At 45.8% G+C, this 20,956-nt stretch overlaps 1 protein-coding gene across 1 annotated transcript in view; it reads left to right on the plus strand.

The window, feature by feature from the left end:
- Positions 1–20,956, plus strand: part of LOC311105602 (PTB-containing, cubilin and LRP1-interacting protein-like) — a 42,222-nt gene that overhangs the window by 14,339 nt on the left and 6,927 nt on the right. Inside the window, exon 2 of the mRNA XM_084147796.1 lies at positions 229–375. Coding sequence (XP_084003922.1) covers positions 229–375 — 147 coding nt within the window. The remainder of the gene's footprint in view (positions 1–228; positions 376–20,956) is intronic.

Genomic DNA, 20,956 nt, shown 5'->3' on the forward strand with positions numbered 1-20,956 from the left:
GTGGGTGGGTGGATGGATAGATGGATGGAAGGATGGGTGGGTGAAAGGATGGATGGATAGATTAATGGAAGGATGGATGGATGGGTGGGTGGGTGGGTGAATGGATAGATGGGTGGGTGTATATGGATGGATGGATGGATGGGTGGGTGTATGGGTGGATGGATGGATGGGCATATTGAATGATTTCTTGATTGGTTGATTGATTGACCATGACATTATCTCCCCCAGCACTTCCAGACGATGCTGAAGACCAAGCTGAACGTGCTGACACTGAGGAAGGAGCCGATGCCCACGGTGATATTCCACGAGCCAGAGGCCATCGAGTTGTGCTCTACCACGCCGCTCATGAAGAAAAGCACCCATAACGGCTACAAGGTACACACACACACACACACACACACACACACACACACACACACACACGGTTATGTGTGTATCATTGGTGTGTATCACTGGTGAGAACAATGGGCTTGTGTTAGAACCGTAATCCTGGCACGTATCGTAGGTGTGTGTTATGGGCACGTGTCTTCTATCAATGTTGTGTGTGTATCATTTGATTGTATGTGTGTTTGCCTAGCTGTGATAACTGTCTAATTTAGATGTTTATCCTGCGAGCTGCCTGAGTCAAAGTCTATTCAACCTAAAATAAACAGAGACAGTCATGCAGGAGAGACACATGTTCTGTTATTACAGACAACACTTCCCTGTGTGTGCACCAGCAGGGGGGAACCCAGGAGACTGGGGTAGGGGCGCAGGGTGGTATGTTGGCTGTAACTAAGGCAACTTCCAGTTGTGTGTGCGTGTGTGGGTGAGATGGTGGGAGATGTTTGGCAGGCTTGGTAAGACTTTCATATCAGCTCATTTGGAAAAGGCTTTGAATATAAACACACACCACTGGCTCACTTATGATCTAACTCATTCAATCACAACACAGAACACAGACAACCAAAAGACAACTTGACGTTTCACAATGGACAATAAAGCTCTATTCTATTTGAGTGACCGGCTATGCTATGTGCTAGTAGAATGAACAGGTCAGGTTGTACCTTTTTAAGAGGGGTGCACATGCAGATCACATGACTGACTGATTAGAAGAGCAGACACTATTTAGTGTAGAGGTGCTGATCTCTGTCGGGACAGGACTTGTTCCAGAACACCTGCGAAAATGTTCCTTCTGAAATCCAACCGGCCATCCTTTATAACCCTCTGGCAGGACAGAAGAGAAGGGAACAGTGGGGCTTTTGGTCTTTGGGTCTGGGGCTCAGCACAGCCAATGGGAAACTGGCAGTCTCCATCCCAAATTGCACCCTGTTTCCGATATAGTGCACTACTTTTGAGGCTCTGGTCAAAAGTAGTGCACTATAAAGGAAACAGGGTGCCATTTGGGATGCATACACTGACTGGGGTTTTGGTCTCTAGCTTGTGTTACGGTGTTTGTGCATGCCTGTATTTTTCCCAGACTTCTGTCCTCTGCTGAACTGTGAGGTTGAAGCTGATTATTTGGAGCTCCTCAGTGGACCTCTCTGTCCAGTGTGGACTAGTAAGGTCTCAATCTGCCCACAGTCTGTAGTATACACGCATGCACACACACACACAGTCCCTCTTCCCCTCGGCTCAGACGTTGCTCTTTTCAAGGTAGCTGTGAGAGAGCTTGATTTAGTTGCCATGGATACCACAACATCTATTTATCAGGGAATGCCAGCTACAATAGAAGTTTATTTTTTATTTTTTACTTACTCACACTGGCTCTATGCTTTTCCAGGGCTTTTTCCAGGGGCGTGGATTTGAATGCTAGCAGCTACATTAGAGGTGTGTAAGTGTGTGTGTATGATCAGAACTTGTTTTCTCATGGCTCTCTTGTCCCTCTGCAGAAGACATATGGTGAACAATATGTTTGGAACATCGAAATGCAATAAAATCACAGTATAGAATTGCAATAAATATAGAATCGCAATCTATATCGAATCGACACCTAAGTATCGTGTTAATATCGTATCGTGAGGTCCCTGGCAATTCCCAGCCATAGCCTCCATCCATCCACCCACCTACCCCAACCCGACCACCGCTGTCCCCCTGCCAATGCTAACAGCTGCTGGGATGAAAAGCTATTTCTCAATGTTCCCCTCTCTCCCAACCCACAGCCCCTCTCTGGCTGGAGACTCAGTGTGTCTGAAGGGATCAGTTTGAGCAAGGTGAGGCACAAAATTGCTAATCTTGATCACATAGGCCTAGTTATTTGGGCCTTAGTTAAGGTGATTTGTAGATCAGTGATTCTGCACAGACACTGCCCTGCTCTCTGCTCTCCCAACCACGGAGCCTTGGATAGGAATAAACATTATGGCAAAACTTCACCCTAGCCTGTCAGGGGGCAAGGTGGCGTTATTACCATATTGCTCATACCTGTACAATCGTCTCAGATCTCAATAAGTGCCAAGGGTGGTACGGGGTTGATTTTGGATTGGGCCTCTCTTTTCCCTACCTGCTCTCTCTACAACCCAGATCCCAATCTCTGCCATGGAGTCCATAGCTGTGGTCCACACCACGTTCCAACCACGTTTCAACCACTCCCCCGTCACTCTGTCAACACCGGTAGGAACCACCTTTACTCAGAGCAGCTGCAGAGGGGTATTAGTGTGTTACTTACCTTCAGGGAGGCATCTAAGCTTTCACACTCTGTGTGTGTGTGTGTGTGTGCACTTTGTGGCTCTGAGTTCTACAGCTCCTCCAGGTAAAGAAGCAGGGAGAGGAAAAGGAAAGCTCCTTATTTCAGTGTGCTTCTGAAAAAAGATGCTGCAGCTTGGGAAGGAGCTGAGTTTTCCATTCGGTGTTCCCAGTTTTGAGACAGAACACTGACTAACCAAACAAAGAACCATACAAGCACCCCCTGTGAGTGTGTGTGTGAGACAAGGATGTGATCCAGAAAGCGAGAGCTAATCGCCTGGCTCTGGTCTGCATCTCCTTGATTATATAACTACCCAGCTGCAGAGGTCAGCAGCGGCACAGCGTTTCCATGGAGACAAAGATGAGGCCAGGTGAGGATCTGGGTACTCTGCTGCTGACCATCTCGGCTCGTCAGCTAAAAGCTTCAGCCTCAGTGTTCACGCCTCTGTTTCCGCTAGCATTGTATAGGCGGGCTGCCCTCCCTCCCCCTACCTTAAGGAATTGGTTTAATTGGTTAGATGACGACTTTGGTCAAAGACGCCCTGTCTGTTACAGCACCAGACCTTTCATCAGGCCCTTTTATCTGCCCTCTACTTCTCCCATGGCCATCCATGTCTCAGCCTTACTGAACAGACAGTTGATCTTAGGACTTATTTAAAAAACTACTTTTTCTAAACGTTTAGCATTCTCTCAGTGGCATATATTCATGGATGCCAAGGGAAGTATGCATCTCAACGGAAAATGAATCCAAGTGAGCGAAATAGCGTCCCTCTGTCTCAGTATGTGTAGCCCATGTATCTGATGCTGTCTGGCCAAAAAGAGTATGACATTGTTGCCGCCTGTAGCATTGAATTCAATAGCAACGGAAGCCAGCAAGCATTTGGCTATCTACCTAGCTAAAATCGTCCCTTCCCTAAATAAGCCTTGGATATAGGGATTTGGACTTCATTCTTCATACTGCCCAATGATTATAACGCCGATTCTGATCCAACCATTAATTCATACATTGTGCCCCTGGCCTGTGAGGATGGAAGTTCAATTAGTAGGCTAATGTTAAGTAGGTGAGTCAAGTAGGTGAGTCAACATGTTTTTTCTACTTGTGTGCTTGTGCACACACACACACACACACACACACACACACAAATCAGTACCATGGACAGCCACATGATATTTAGCTTACGTTGATGGGACTAGGCCTAAATTGTTTGTTTTTGGTAAGTTGTCACTGTATTCGACTAAGCATAGGTGATGTTGATGTTGAAATGTTCAAGTTGAAATGATGCTGGAATAGAGGAGGCAGCTCCTGTTTTCTCTCCGACTTGGGGTAACTCTCCGTGGTTCTAAATCAAATGTCGAAAACATTAACTTGCTTGGCCATGCTGTAGGTCATGTAACTGTTTGTTACATGTAATATGCTTTGTGGACTTCACCGGACAGATGTTGCTCTCTTCGGTTTTGTGATGAAACAAAGATTATTCTGCCTTTGAACCCAACAACCAACCAGATCTGCTTATACCTCAAGGTTATACTTGGATTGATATATATATACATGTGTAGTACACTGAACAAAAATGTTGGGCACAAATTTAGTTACGTCCCTGTTAGTGAGCATTTCTCATTTGCCAAGATAATCCATCCACCTGACAGGTGTGGCATATCAAGAAGCTGATTAAACAGCACAAGCTGCCTCCAACGTCGTTTTAGAGAATTTGGCAGTACGTCCAACCGGCCTCACAACCCCAGACTACGTGTATGGCGTTGTGTATGGCGTCGTGTGGGCGAGCGGTTTGCTGATGTAAACGTTGTGAACAGAGTGCCCCATGGTGGCAGTGGGGTTATGGTATGGGCAGGCATAATCTACGGACAATGAACACAATTGCATTTTATCGATGGCAAATTGAATGCACAGAGATACCGTGACGAGATCCTGAGGCCCATTGTCGTGCCATTCCTCCGCTGCCATCACCTCATGTTTCAGCATGATAAGGCACAGCCCAATGCAAGGATCTGTACACAATTCCTGGAAGCTGAAAATGTCCCAGTTCTTCCATGGCCTGCATACTCACCAGACCTGTCACCCATTGAGCATATTTGGGATGCTGTGGATTGACGTGTACGACCTTGTGTTCCAGTTCCGCCAATATCCAGCAACTTCGCACAGCCATTAAAGAGGAGTGGGACAACATTCTACAGGCCACAATCAACAGCCTGATCAACTCTATGCGAAGGAGATGAATCTCTGTGCGTTCAATTTGCCATCGATAAAATGCAATTGTGTTCATTGTCGAGCTGCATGAGGCAAATGGTGGTCACACCAGATACTGACTGGTTTTCTGATCCATGCCCCTACCTTTTTTTTTGTGGTATCTGTGACCAACAGATGCATATATGTATTCCCAGTCATGTGAAATCCATAGATTAGGGCCTAATGAATTTATTTCAATTGACTGATTTCCTTATATGAACTGTAACTCAGTAAAATCTTTGAAATTGTTACATGTTGCATTTATATTTTTGTTCAGTATACATTTTCATTTATTTTGTTTTGCGTAACGTTGGTCATTTTACTCTGACAAATTGGTTTCATGGACATTTAAAAAGTTCATCTTCCCTGGAGTCTTTGGTCTGCTTGAGATTTAATAATGGACCAGGATAATGGCATTCTGTTTGCAGACAGACCCAGGGAGGGGGTAGGAGTATTATTGTCCGTTTTCAGTTGTTTTGGAGAACAGTGATTTTATAACCATCTGGGTCAGTCGGGAGCTGTGTACTATGTGTGACAGAATCCCTGGAGCTCTTGGAAATTCTTCTCTGGTCCCGGTCCTGTCTCTGTATATTACATTAACTCTATTTCACTGTGGGATTCTAAGAAAAAGCACTCAAGACAGATTCTCAAGCTTTAGTAGGTTCATTGTTTGTGTACACAAACACATACAGACACACACACCATCTCACACACTTACATTAGAATACAAAGTACAAAGCGAAACAAAGGCATCACTGACAGACACATGATCTATGATCTCTCACACTCTTCTCTCTCGTTTTTACTCTCTCCCTATCTGTCGAACACACACACACACACACACACACACACACACACACACACACACACACACAAACAAGGCAGATGTCTGCTTTAAATTAACTGCTTTCTCTTGGCGGTGACAATCTCAGCCAGGGCTTCCCTCAGATTGGTCCCTTTGATATCAAATTCACTCTGGTTTGCTTTGTGTGCCTGATTTAAAGGGATAGGGATTTTGGCAATGAGGCCCTTTATCTACTTCCCCAGAGTCAGATTATGTGTCTGTGTCCAGTATGAAGGAAGTTAGAGGTAGTTTCGCCAGCCAATGCTAACTTGGCTTGCGCTAATGCTAATTAGCAATTACGTTAGCACTAGTTAGCAACTTCCTCCAAACTGCATGCAGAGACATAAAAATGGTATCCACGAGTTCATATGACTCTGGGGATGTAGATAAAGGGGCTCATGTAAAAATATCCCTTTAATAAACCAATAGGAAAGTCCCAAAACATTTCATAATTTTCAGCATTATAATCCTATTTTTCCTCACCATCTTTCTTCCTGTCTCTGCTTGCATTTCACAACATCACTTAACTTAATTTTAGAGAAGTGTTAGAACAAAGCACTTCTGTATTTGTGTCCATGAAAAGAACAATGAAAATGTTGAATGGGGGAGGGGGATATAAAAACAGGAGTTTATGAAGGAAGAGAGATGTTGAGGGGTGAGTGCAGTACAACAAACAGTCTTAGAGACATATAATGGATAGAATCTCACAGAAAGCCACATGACCCCAGTCTATCAGCTAGCATAAGTTATGTCAATATGGCTGCCTATACCTTCATCACACTAAGAACTAAGGCTAGGAGTGACAAGATCTGTCGGTGAGCTCACAATGTGCTCTTTCTACTAGCATGGTTAAGCTAGTTTAAAGCTAGATTGTTAGCTTACCCGCTAGCCTGCTGAATTTAGCCATTCTATGTTGGCTAGAGTTGTGGCTAAATGACTCAGCTCATTTTGAGAGAGAGAGAGAGAGAGAGAGAGAGACTGGTGGCAGGAATGCTGTGGGATTCTGGGGGTGTGAAGGACCGCGTTGAGGTGGTTCTGAGGACTCACTGGGATTTAGCCTACAGCGTCTGTTTTGTCTACACACAAACCTGTCCCCTGCCCCCACACATACAAACACACAGGCACTGTTATTCAACACAAGCCAGTGAGCACATACTTAAATACATGCTCCGGTACTTTGGCGACTAGTAAGTATTTTTTACCTCCTGCTTTGGACTGGATGTGTCAATGTGTAGTTCATACATGCATAATCTATGAGCAGAATTACTTACCTCGATTAGCTAGCCATGAAATCAGTAGTTTGAAAGCGACTGTTTTCTGAAAGCTGTGCAGTGCCATTTTCCCTACATTTACCCCCACGTGGGCCAGCCCCTAGCAATTTGAGTTTCAGCCACTGAGCTTCAGCCCCTCACCATTTGAGTGACAATTAGCAAGACACACAAACAGTAGAGCGAGAGAGAACAATGACGTGGTGCACATATCTGCACATTTGTGATGTAATACGCAATTTTCTGGGACCACTTTTGGCTTGTGGGTGCTACTTTCAGAACTACTGGCTAAAAAGTATACAAAAGTACTGTAGAATATCTTTAAACAAACTCCCACACTTTCACGTGCAGCTCTGTCCCTAGCCAGCTGTACTAGGCTGATTCAATAAGTGGAGAAGAATGTTAACAACCACCTCAGGAATGCAGAATTGTCCAGGAGTTCTTTGGTAGGAATGTAATGTAAGGGGAGGCCTACAAAGAGGGACCTCAGTAGAGACAAGGGGCAAATACCAAATTCCCCCCTATTCCTTATATAACACATAACTTTTGGCCATAGCTTTATGAGTGTGTTCTGTAGGAAATAAGGAGACATTTTGGACACGGGTAGTATCCCAAATAAGACCAGTATGACCCAGAACATTTTCAAAACCTACAATGCCAATACAGGAAAGGCTTTCTACTAGAGTAGCTAAACCAGGGCTGTCGTGGCATGTTTTGGTTTTATAGACATGGTTCCCTCTCTCTGTCAGTCAGAGGCGGTTGGTCGCACCTTAATTGGGGAGGACAGGCTCGTGGTAATGGCTGGAACGGAATGAATGGAATGTTATCAAATACATGGTTTCCATGGTTTCCATGTATTTGATGCCATTCCATTCGCTCCGTTCCAGCCATTATTATGAGCTGTCCTTCCCTCAGTAGCCTCCTGTGCTGTCAGTCCTCAGTATGGTATGTGAGTTAGCCTAGATTTGGAGTGTGTCCAGGGAAAAGTGCACAGTGTTTTAATGAGAAGTGTTCCCAACACAAGTACCTGAACATCACAGTCCGTTCCCAAAACTCCACTTCTCCAGTTGGACTCGCGTCCTTCACTCTTTCTCATCTTATCTCTTTCTCTTCTCATCTCCTCTGTTCTCTCCTCTGATACAAAACCAGCTGTGCGTCTCCGTTCAGTAAACAGTCTAGGATAGAGAGGGAGCGAGAGGGAGAGGGAGACGTACAGGGGGGGGGGGGGGGGGGGGGGGTTAATGCAGCTGCTGGACGTGTCGTACTGCTCCACCAGCACGCATGTGCTGGACACACACACACACACAGACAGCCAGACAAACATACACACACACACACAGAGCTACACACCCCACCCACTCCACCCCCATTCACTTGACCCCCCCACCTCCCTCTGGCCCACATCCTACCCCCCACCTATCTGTCTGGGCCGAGAGGAGACTGGAGAGGAGGGGAGCGAAAGAGCCAGGATGTTCCTGTCAGTGTCTGTCTCCCTGTTGGGTTTAGGAAAGCTGATCTGCGGATGTTTGCTCTTGACTCCCTGGCCGCTCTCTCTCTCTCTCTCTCTCTCTCTCTCTCTCTCTGCCTCTCTCTCTCTCTCTCTCTCTCTCTCTCTCTCTCTCTCTCTCTCTCTCTCTCTCTGCCTCTCTCTCTCTCTCTGCCTCTCTCTCTCTCTCTCTCTCTCTCTCTCTCTCTCTCTCTCTCTCTCTCTCTCTCTCTGCCTCTCTCTCTCTCTCTCTCTCTGCCTCTCTCTCTCTCTCTCTCTCTCTCTCTCTCTCTCTCTCTCTCTCTCTCTCTCTCTCTCTCTCTGCCTCTCTCTCTCTCTCTCTCTCTGCCTCTCTCTCTCTCTCTCTCTCTCTCTCTCTCTCTCTGCCTCTCTCACTCTCTCTCTACCACCACCTCTTTTCTCCCTCCTTCGGTCCTTCTCACCTCTCGCTGGTCTCTACACCTATGTGTTGATCACTCATAATATGCTGTGTTCAGGTAATCAGTTAGGTATTTTTCTGGTGATTCAACGGGAAGAAATGACAGAGATTATTTCACAAAGAATTATCTGCACAAACATTCTGTACTCTCTTGGCAGTCATGGTTCAGCTTTGGCTTTTGTGAAGTGAGTGTGTGTGTGTGCGTGTGTGTGTGCGTACATGTACGAGAGACCGGGAGATACTGAGTAAAAACAAGAAAATAAATGAGACGGAGAGAGGAAAAGAGAGAGTAGACAGTCTGGAGAGAGAGAGACAGAGACAGAGAGAGAGAGAGAGACAGAGAGAGAGACAGTCTGGAGAGAGAGAGACAGTCTGGAGAGAGAGAGACAGTCTGGAGAGAGAGAGACAGTCTGGAGAGAGAGAGACAGTCTGGAGAGAGAGAGAGACACAGAGAGAGAGAGAGAGAGACAGAGAGAGAGAGAGAGAGACAGAGAGAGAGAGAATCGTCCATAATCCCAGTGCTGGTAATTGTGGCCACATGTTTATCCACACAAGCTAGTGTTTAACCATGCTCTCTATCTCTCTCGCTCTCTTTCTGAGTGTCTGTCTCACAGCACAACTCTCTGCAGGCCTAACCAACTACAGCAAAGTCATGTGTCTTGTTTAGCTAGCAGGAATCATGTGTGTATTCAGTACCTAATTTAACAACTGATACAGGGTCAAATATTATTTTAACCCCTAAAGGTTAAGGTTAGGATTGGAGGTAGGGCAATCTGATTTTAGATCTGAACCCGCGTCCCCCATCCAATCAGTCATCTATGGCGTCTTCCACCTGACTCCCCTACCTTGTACAATGCAACCTCTGACCCTCCTACTCTACTATTCTGTACCCCTCATCAGTCACCCACATTACTGCTGTCACACTATCGCTCCACATCTCCCTCCTCTCTTCAGTCCCCTCTTCATATCCATGCTTTAACTCTGTTATAGCCACCAACCCACTGTTCCTGCGCCTCACGGCCTGCCTGTCTACCTCTGTCTGTCTGTGTGTCTGCTCTGTGTGTCTGTCTGTGTGTCTACCTCTGTCTGTCTGTCTGTCTGTGTGTCTGCTCTGTGTGTCTGCTCTGTCTGTATGCCTATCCTTGTGTCAGTCTGTCTGTCTGTATGTGAGTGATCCACTCTGGCTCTCTGGCATTCCTCTGCCTCAGGCCCTCAAGGCTTTGGCTTTCCCTGGTCTTTTTTTCTGGTCCGTGTGTTCAGAATGTTCAGATGGAACCAATATGCTGCCTTCATCAGGATCAGCGCTTGGCACTGTTAGCAATTAGCTATGGAGAGAATGCTGGAGGAGGGAGGGGAGGCTGGCTGGGGGAAACACATGGGGAGAAATGAGAGGAATCTGTGGAGACTGTGGAGCTATGTAGCGCCCAGGCTGCATGATTTAGGCCCCCTAGCCACCAGTCAGACTGCGAGGCTGCAGCACACAAACGGGGACTGAGATGAGTTATCATCAGCTCGTCAAAGACGACACACACAAACACACACACACACAGGCACGTACACAAGCATGCACACACTATACGGCACACACGCTATATGCACACATGCACACACACACACACACACACACACACACATATCATCATATCATTACACTTGAGGAGGTGTCAATCCCTCTAGCAGACAGACTGACAAGCCCGGACCCCTTGTCTCTGACACCCCCGCTGGGTCGTCACAGACACACACAGAGAGAGGATTGAGTAACACGTCAGCAAGTCTGTGTGTGTGTGTCAAACACTTTCCTAAAAGGTAGAGAGGTCTGAAAAGGGACTGTAACACAAGAATGCAGCCACTGTTTGTCCGTCCGTCCGTTAGGCTTGGGTGGAATCCAGACTGTCATACCTTCATACAGACCTTGTGCCATTCCGGGATATTATGTAATACCGGCACTGAACACAAGGGACACTATTTTCAAACCCCACTGAGCCACTGTAATCCAAAGGTTAGCAATGCTAACAAGTACATGTAAAATCCCGCAGAGAATGCTAGCTAAATGCTAACGAGCACATTTTATACAGTTTCTGACTTACATTTACGTCATTTAGCAGACGCTCTTATCCAGAGCGACTTACAGTTAGTGAATGCATACATGTTTTTTTCATACTGGCCCCCTGTGGGAAACGTACCCACATCGCTGCCGGCCAAACCCTCCCCTACCTTGGACGATGCTGGACCAATTGTGTGCCGCCCATGGGTCTCCCGGTCGCGGCCGGCTGCGACAGAGCCTGGACTTGAACCAGGATCTCTAGTGGCACAGCTAGCACTGCGATGCAGTACCTTAGACCACTGCGCCACTCGGGAGACTTAAACTATTTGCAGGATAGACGTCCCAGCTCATAAAGTTATACAAGTAACTCAAAAATGCTACTCACAGTTTTCTGCACGCACAAAACAAATATTAGACAGCAAGGCTCTTGATCCAGGAGGGGATTATCTGCTATTACCAAGTGAAGCTTGATTTTGGAAGAAGCTAACCACTTAGCTATATACAGTAGCTAACTAACCTACTAAATTAGCAAACCAAATGCACAACTGCAGAGCATTTTGCACATTTTAGAATGTTAACTTAATTATTATAAGATATCTAGCTGGCAAACATTTAGTTGTGAATTCCATACAGTAACTAGATCACCTGGTGCATGCTGCACAACAGTGAGTGACTCACAAGGCTCCGGTCTCTTGTCTCTTGTTGTTGTGTGCTTTAAAACAAACACCACGTGACTGTGGACTATTATCTGACAGGTGAAATGAAGAACGCAATCTTCTTTATCTCCTAATTTATTGCAGAAGTTGACTGCAGGTATTTACTTAAAAAGTAGCTACAAATATTCAAAAGTATAAAAAAAAGTTTAAATGGTATTGACAGTATTGAAAAACCATCCCGTGGCTATTTCCAAATACATTTACATTTTAGTCATTTAGCAGACGCTCTTATCCAGAGCGACTTACAGGAGCAATTAGGGTTAAGTGCCTTGCTCAAGATTTTTCAGATTTTTCACCTAGTTGGCTCGGGGATTAGAACCAGCGACCTTTCGGTTACTGGCACAACGCTCTTAACCACTAAGCTACCTGCCGCCCCTTGGTATACGGTATATACAGTATACTGCCCAAGCCTACTGTCCATCCGTCTGTCTGGCTTTCTTTCTGTCTGTCTGTCTATGAGGTACAGTGGGGAAAAAAAGTATTTAGTCAGCCACCAATTGTGCAAGTTCTCCCACTTAAAAAGATGAGAGAGGCCTGTAATTTTCATCATAGGTACACGTCAACTATGACAGACAAATTGAGGGAAAGAAATCCAGAAAATCACATTGTAGGATTTTTAATGAATTTATTTGCAAATTATGGTGGAAAATAAGTATTTGGTCACCTACAAACAAGCAAGATTTCTGGCTCTCACAGACCTGTAACTTCTTCTTTAAGAGGCTCCTCTGTCCTCCACTCGTTACCTGTATTAATGGCACCTGTTTGAACTTGTTATCAGTATAAAAGACACCTGTCCACAACCTCAAACAGTCACACTCCAAACTCCACTATGGCCAAGACCAAAGAGCTGTCAAAGGACACCAGAAACAAAATTGTAGACCTGCACCAGGCTGGGAAGACTGAATCTGCAATAGGCAAGCAGCTTGGTTTGAAGAAATCAACTGTGGGAGCAATTATTAGGAAATGGAAGACATACAAGACCACTGATAATCTCCCTCGATCTGGGGCTCCACGCAAGATCTCACCCCGTGGGGTCAAAATGATCACAAGAACGGTGAGCAAAAATCCCAGAACCACACGGGGGGACCTAGTGAATGACCTGCAGAGAGCTGGGACCAAAGTAACAAAGCCTACCATCAGTAACACACTACGCCGCCAGGGACTCAAATCCTGCAGTGCCAGACGTGTCCCCCTGCTTAAGCCAGTACATGTCCAGGCCTGTCTGAAGTTTGCTAGAGTGCATTTGGATGATCCAGAAGAGGATTGGGAGAATGTCATATGGTCAGATGAAACCAAAATATAACTTTTTGGTAAAAACTCAACTCGTCGTGTTTGGAGGACAAAGAATGCTGAGTTGCATCCAAAGAACACCATACCTACTGTGAAGCATGGGGGTGGAAACATCATGCTTTGGGGCTGTTTTTCTGCAAAGGGACCAGGACGACTGATCCGTGTAAAGGAAAGAATGAATGGGGCCATGTATCGTGAGATTTTGAGTGAAAACCTCCTTCCATCAGCAAGGGCATTGAAGATGAAACGTGGCTGGGTCTTTCAGCATGACAATGATCCCAAACACACCGCCCGGGCAACGAAGGAGTGGCTTCGTAAGAAGCATTTCAAGGTCCTGGAGTGGCCTAGCCAGTCTCCAGATCTCAACCCCATAGAAAATCTTTGGAGGGAGTTGAAAGTCCGTGTTGCCCAGCGACAGCCCCAAAACATCACTGCTCTAGAGGAGATCTGCATGGAGGAATGGGCCAAAATACCAGCAACAGTGTGTGAAAACCTTGTGAAGACTTATAGAAAACGTTTGACCTGTGTCATTGCCCACAAAGGGTATATAACAAAGTATTGAGAAACTTTTGTTATTGACCAAATATTTATTTTCCACCATAATTTGCAAATAAATTCATTAAAAATCCTACAATGTGATTTTCTGGATTTTTTTTTCTCATTTTGTCTGCCATAGTTGACGTGTACCTGTGATGAAAATTACAGGCCTCTCTCATCTTTTTAAGTGGGAGAACTTGCACAATTGGTGGCTGACTAAATACTTTTCCCCCCCACTGTATATGAGGAGTTTCTGAGCATCGCTCCTGAGAAGGAGTACACCATGGTAGATAACTGTCTGTATGATTAATAGACTAGACCCATGTGAAACCCCTACCCACCTGCTTTCTGGTGTTTGCCTGTGAGATTCTGTTGAGCACTGACGTGTATGTGCATGCATATGTGTGTGTTGTATGTGAGTGTGTGTGTGTGTGTGTGCGTACGGGTGCATTCGTGTATGTATCCACATATACAGGAAGGTATCACATATACACACACACACAGTCTTGTACAACTAACCTTGTGGGGACACACAATTCAGTTCCATTCAAATCCTATTTACCCTAACCTTAACTCTAAGCCTATCCCGAAAGCCTAACCTTAACCCTAAACCTAACCCTAGCTCCTAACCCTAACCCTAAAACTAACCCTAGCTCCCAACCCTAAACCTAATTCTAACCTTAACACTAATTTTAACCTTAACCCTAAACCCCCTAGAAATAGCATTTGACCTTGTGGGGACTAACAAAATGTCCCCAGGTGGTCAAATGTTTGTTTGTTTACTATTCTTGTGGGGACTTCTGGTCCCTACAAGTATAGTTAAACACATCCACACACACACACTGCTCCAACATTCTAGTTTCCCAGATGAGGAGGACTGTCACCCCCTCATTCTTTCATCCCTGTAAATCATCAGAGGAGAGAAGGAGAGGAGAGGAGGCATTTCCTCCTGTTTTCAAACGTTTACACCAGACATGAACACAGGCTGCTGTAATGTTGTGATGGTGAGGTCACAAATGCACAGTGAGATTCTGTTCAGCAGTCAGTATAAAATGACCTTTGTCTCCTACTGGAACACACACCCCTGCGTGCTGATACTATAGCCCTGGGACAAGCCGACCTGAACAAACTTCACATACAGTATGTACCTGTGACTGTTCTTTTATCTTAGCCTGGGTCCAGTCTATTGCTGCAGACAACTTGTCATTCTCTGGTATGACCACGACAAGGAAGTAGGTTTAAGCAGAAACAGACTGGCACCCAGGCTAATTTAATCTATATAGGATTATCTAAGGATTATCCTCTATTCCTGTGTATAGTTGTCCCGCTCTACAGAGTCTCTAACGGTGTTTTCACACTTTCAGTCCCTTTCAGACAATTTTTGTGAACTCAGTGCGGTTTGCTTTTCTTTTTTTTTGCAGTGTGAACACTCCAAAGGAACCCTCAAAAGAGCCCCCGGAGCGAACCGAACTGAGACCATCTCGAGAGGTGGTCTGAGTTTGGTTCGCTTGAATTCCACGGCCCGGTTCACTTTTTTTAGGACAATGTGAACGCAAAGCTCCCCACGGTTCGCTTGTCATTATTCCCGCACCACACACTAGACTACTGCAACACGGTTTCCCCTGCCATAAACCCTCACATTGGTGCCACAAAAGAGAGAAGATGATGATGTGCAGGTTCGCTAAAAAAAGTGTGTGCTGTTTTTGGATATTGATTAGTGATTGTCAAGGATGCACAGAAATTCCAAAATGTGTGGAGTTTTTAGTTCAGATTATTTGTTTGCAATATGTGATCGATAGGCTAAGAGAGCTTGTTTATTGATTGTGGGGTTTGAATAGTGTGAGAAGACATATTTGGTGAGAATAACAACATAGAGTACAACATCTATTCTAGCTCTTAAAGGGGCAGTAGCCTACCTTGGGTGTACAGTTTTCAATGACAGCATTATTTATTCTGCAGTTATTCTATTGCTATTTATTCTGTTACCAATAACATTTACATGTTAATAGTATCTTCTGATTACAATTATTATGTCTCATATTTTAATTAAATGCAATTGATTAGCTTCCAAAATGTAAGTACTGTAGGTATATCTAGCTGTCTGATAACGCATTCTGATTGAATGGCTTGTCCTGCACTTTGTAAAAACCCAGAGTTCATGTTGGAAAAAGATCTCGGTTCCTTTCTAAACATAGCAATGTGAATGCAAAGAGGACTCTGTCCACAAAATAGTTGAAGTGAACTGGCAAAAGAGTTGAGTCCTCATTCAAAGGCAAAGGCAGTGTGAATACAAAGAGAAAACACCTAATAGGGTCTCTGGAAAGAGGTGAATCTTATCTGTCTGAATGTCTTCTCCTGACTGAGCCTCCAAGACAAGTAAAAGTAGACAGGTAAAATGAGAAGTCAGAATCAGGGTTTTCCCATCCTTTTACTACAGTATGTGTAATAATAATTATAGCTCTACATCCTCACTGCACTGATTCCTGCCTACCCCAACCTACCTACCTACCTACCCCTTCCCCCTTTCCCTTCATTCCCCCCCCCCCCCCCTCTTCGGTCGTATTAGAGCAAACATGTTTAGTCTGTGTGATATTACAAAGACCAAAGAGAACTGCTGTCAATGAGGGGCTTTGAGGACAGAAATACTGCAGAGCCCAGTGAGTGAGACTGAGGAGTGAGGGACTCTTTATGGAGCGCCAGCCAGCCTTGGAGGAAGAGAGGAGGCCTCTGTTCCCCCTGTAGCAACCCCAAACACCTCCCACACCGTGTGTGTGTGTATGTGTGTGTGTGTATGCATGTGTGTGTTTGTGTGCGTGTGTGTGTGCATACGTACGCTACTGTTCAAAAGTTTGGGGTCACTTAGAAATGTCCTTGTTTTCCATGAAAGCATACATGAAATGAGTTTGAATAGGAAATACAGCAAAATGCATAGGAAATGTAGTCATTGACAAGGTTAGAAATAATGATTTTTAATATAAATAATAATTGTGTCCTTCAAACTTTGCTTTCGTCAAAGAATTCTCAATTTGCAGCAATTACAGCCTTGCAGACCTTTGGCATTCTAGTTGTCAATTTGTTGAGGTAATCTGAAGAGATTTCACCCCATGCTTCCTGAAGCACCTCCCACAAGTTGGATTGGCTTGATGGGCACTTATTACGTACCATACGGTCAAGCTGCTCCCACAACAGCTCAATAGGGTTGAGATCCGGTGACTGTGCTGACCACTCCATTATAGACAGAATACCAGCTGACTACTTCTTCCCTAAATAGTTATTGCATAGTTTGGAGCTGTGCTTTGGGTCATTGTCCTGTTGTAGGAGGAAATTGGCTCAAATCAAGCGCCGTCCACAGGGTATGGCATGGCATTGCAAAATGGAGTGATAGCCTTCCTTCTTCAAGATCCCTTTTACCCTGTACAAATCTCCCACTTTACCACCACCAAAGCACCCCCAGACCTTCACATTGCCTCCACCATGCTTGACAGATGGCATCAAGCACTCCTCCAGCATATTTTCATTTGGTCTGCGTCTCACAAATGTTCTTCTTTGTGATCCGAACACCTCAAACTTCGATTCGTCTGTCCATAACACTTTTTTCCAATCTTCCGCTGTCCAGTGTCTGTGTTCTTTTGCCCATCTTTTATTTTTATTGGCCAGTCTGAGATATGGCTTTTTCTTTGCAACTCTGCCTAGAAGGTCAGCATCCCGGAGTCGCATCTTCACTGTTGACGTTGAGGCTGGTGTTTTGCGGGTACTATTTAATGAAGCTGCCAGTTGAGGACCTGTGAGGCGTCTGTTTCTCAAACTACATTTTACATTTTAGTCATTTAGCAGACGCTCTTATCCAGAGCGACTTACAGTTAGTGAATGCATACATTTTCATACTAGACACTCTAATGTATTTGTCCTCTTGCTCAGTTGTGCACCGGGGCCTCCCACTCCTCTTTCTATTCTGGTTATAGCCAGTTTGCGCTGTTCTGTGAAGGGAGTAATACACAGCGTTGTACGAGATCTTCAGTTTCTTGGCAATTTCTCGCATGGAATAGCCTTCATTTCTCAGAACAAGAATAGACTGACGAGTTTCAGAAGAAAGTTATTTGTTTCTGGACATTTTGATCCTGTAATCGAACCCACAATTGCTGATGCTCCAGATACTCAACTAGTCTCAAGAAGGCCAGTTTTATTGATTGTTTAATCAGCACAACAGTTTTCAGCTGTGCTAACATAATTGCAAAAGGGTTTTCTAATGATCAATTAGCCTTTTTAAATGATCAACTTGGATTAGCAAACACAACGTGCCATTGGAACACAGGACTGATGGTTGCTGATAATGGGCCTCTGTACGCCTATGTAGATATTCAGCCGTTTCCAGCTACAATAGCCATTTACAACATTAACAATGTCTACACTGTATTTCTGATCAATTTCATGTTATTTTAATGGACAAAAAAAAAGAGTTTCTTTCGAAAACAAGGACATTACTAAGTGACCCCAAACTTTTGAACGGTAGTGTACATGCATGCGTGTGTGTGGTAAGGTGTGCTCACTGGTCACCCAGTACAACCGGTAGGCTATGGGCCTCTAGAATGGGCCAGTTGTCCCTGCTGACAGTGCTGCCTGACATAGAGCAGAGTACGACCTGCCTGGCATGGGGACAGATGGGGCAGTAGGGGACAGTGTGAGAGTGGATAGTGTCAGAGAATTGGACAGATAGATCTAACAGACATATAGATTCGATTTGAATGCTAAGGTAGATTTCAATTATTACTTTTTAACAAGCGTCATCCAAATGCTCTGTGCATTCTAATAGTAAGATCTCTATATATCCAGTACATAGGACATCCACAGGCCATCATTACCAGCCCGCACTCAACTACTAAGCAGATCTAAAAAGAAAATAATCTAAAACCTCAATACAAAATGGAAAAAGAAAATAAATCACTCAAAAGACCATCAAAACTAATTATTGCTAGCATTATACTTTATCTCCACTGTAAATATCCTTGTGGATGTCAGTTGGCTGAGAGTGGGATGTCAGTGTGGTTGGCTGGCTAACCGCCTGGCCTCTGGGGGTGCTCCAGAGGTTTTCACCATGATGGATCTGCTGGAGAAACGTCGGGGGAGAAATGTCGCGGTCGCCCCATGATGACAACCATGCTGCCTGAGGCTGAGGCTGCAGCAACTGGATCCAGTGACTAGGATTCTCTCTGTACTCTCGTTTTCTCTTTCTGTTCATCTCTCTCTCTCTCTCTTGCTTGCCTGTTTTCTCTCTTTTTCTGTCCTATTTTTCTCCATCTCGCTTGCTCTGTCTCCCTCTCTCTCATCTCGCTTGCTCTGTCTCCCTCTCTCCATCTCGCTTGCTCTGTCTCCCTCTCTCCATCTCGCTTTCTCTGTCTCCCTCGCTCTCATCTCGCTTTCTCTGTCTCCCTCTCTCCATCTCGCTTGCTCTCTCTCCATCTCGCTTTCTCTCTCCCTCTCTCCATCTCGCTTGCTCTGTCTCCCTCTCTCCATCTCGCTTGCTCTGTCTCCCTCTCTCCATCTCGCTTGCTCTGTCTCCCTCTCTCTCATCTCGCTTTCTCTGTCTCCCTCGCTCTCATCTCGCTTTCTCTGTCTCCCTCTCTCCATCTCGCTTGCTCTCTCTCCATCTCGCTTTCTCTCTCCCTCTCTCCATCTCACTTGCTCTGTCTCCCTCTCTCCATCTCGCTTGCTCTGTCTCCCTCTCTCCATCTCGCTTGCTCTGTCTCCCTCTCTCTCATCTCGCTTTCTCTGTCTCCCTCTCGCCATCTCGCTTGCTCTGTCTCCCTCTCTCCATCTCGCTTGCTCTGTCTCCGTCGCTCTCATCTCGCTTTCTCTGTCTCCCTCTCTCCATCTCGCTTGCTCTGTCTCCCTCTCTCCATCTCGCTTGCTCTGTCTTCCTCTCTCTCATCTCGCTTGCTCTGTCTCCCTCTCTCCATCTCGCTTGCTCTGTCTCCGTCGCTCTCATCTCGCTTTCTCTGTCTCCCTCTCTCCATCTCGCTTGCTCTGTCTCCCTCTCTCCATCTCGCTTGCTCTGTCTTCCTCTCTCTCATCTCGCTTGCTCTGTCTCCCTCTCTCCATCTCGCTTGCTCTGTCTCCCTCTCTCCATCTCGCTTGCTCTGTCTCCCTCGCTCTCATCTCGCTTTCTCTGTCTCCCTCTCTCCATCTCGCTTGCTCTCTCTCCATCTCGCTTGCTCTCTCTCCATCTCGCTTTCTCTCTCCCTCTCTCCATCTCGCTTGCTCTGTCTCCCTCTCTCCATCTCACTTTCTCTGTCTCCCTCTCTCCATCTCGCTTGCTCTGTATCCCTCTCTCCATCTCGCTTTCTCTGTCTCCCTCTCTCTCATCTCGCTTGCTCTGTCTCCCTCTCTCATCTCTCTTTCTCTGTCTCCCTCTCTCCATCTCGCTTGCTCTCTCTCCATCTCGCTTGCTCTCTCTCCATCTTGCTTGCTCTGTCTCCCTCTCTCCATCTCGCTTTCTGTCTCCCTCTCTCCATCTCGCTTTCTCTGTCTCCCTCTCCATCTCGCTTTCTCTATCTCCCTCTCCATCATCTCGCTTTCTCTGTCTCCCTCTCTCTCCATCTCGCTTGCTCTGTATCCCTCTCTCCATCTTGCTTGCTCTGTCTCCCTCTCTCCATCTCGCTTTCTGTCTCCCTCTCTCCATCTCGCTTTCTCTGTCTCCCTCTCTCTCATCTCGCTTTCTCTGTCTCCCTCTCTCTCATCTCACTTTCTCTGTCTCCCTCTCTCTCATCTCGCTTTCTCTGTTTCCCTCTCTCCATCTCACTTGCTCTGTCTCCCTCTCTCATCTCGCTTGCTCTGTCTCCCTCTCTCCATCTCGCTTTCTGTCTCCCTCTCTCTCATCTCGCTTTCTCTGTCTCCCTCTCTCCATCTCACTTGCTCTGTCTCCATCTCGCTTTCTCTGTCTCCCTCTCTCTCATCTCGCTTTCTCTGTCTCCCTCTCTCTCATCTCGCTTTCTCTGTCTCCCTCTCTCCATCTCACTTGCTCTGTCTCCCTCTCTCATCTCGCTTGCTCTGTCTCCCTCTCTCTCCATCTCGCTTGCTCTGTCTCCCTCTCACTCCATCTCGCTTTCTCTGTCTCTCTCTCTCATCTCACTTGCTCTGTCTTTGTCTCGCTCACTCCCTGGGTTGCTCTCTGTCCCCTTCTGTCTTTCGCTCTCTCTCTCTCTCTCTTGCTCCTTCTCGCTGTCCTTCCCCTTCTTCTACCCCTCTCTCTCCCACCTCTCCCTCTCTCTCCCCGACTTCCCCCTCCCTCTTAGTCCCTTCCCCTCTCTCCATCGCTACAGAGTGGTTCAGTTGGTCATGGTGGTGGCAGACAGGACTGTGGATGTAAAGGGATCTTGGTCTGCCTTGGCACTGGCTGTGATTTCTCTATTGGCTGGCCTCTCTGTGGTGT

This window comes from Coregonus lavaretus, assembly GCF_964263955.1.
Source record: "Coregonus lavaretus genome assembly, chromosome: 30".
Lineage (NCBI taxonomy): Eukaryota > Metazoa > Chordata > Actinopteri > Salmoniformes > Salmonidae > Coregonus > Coregonus lavaretus.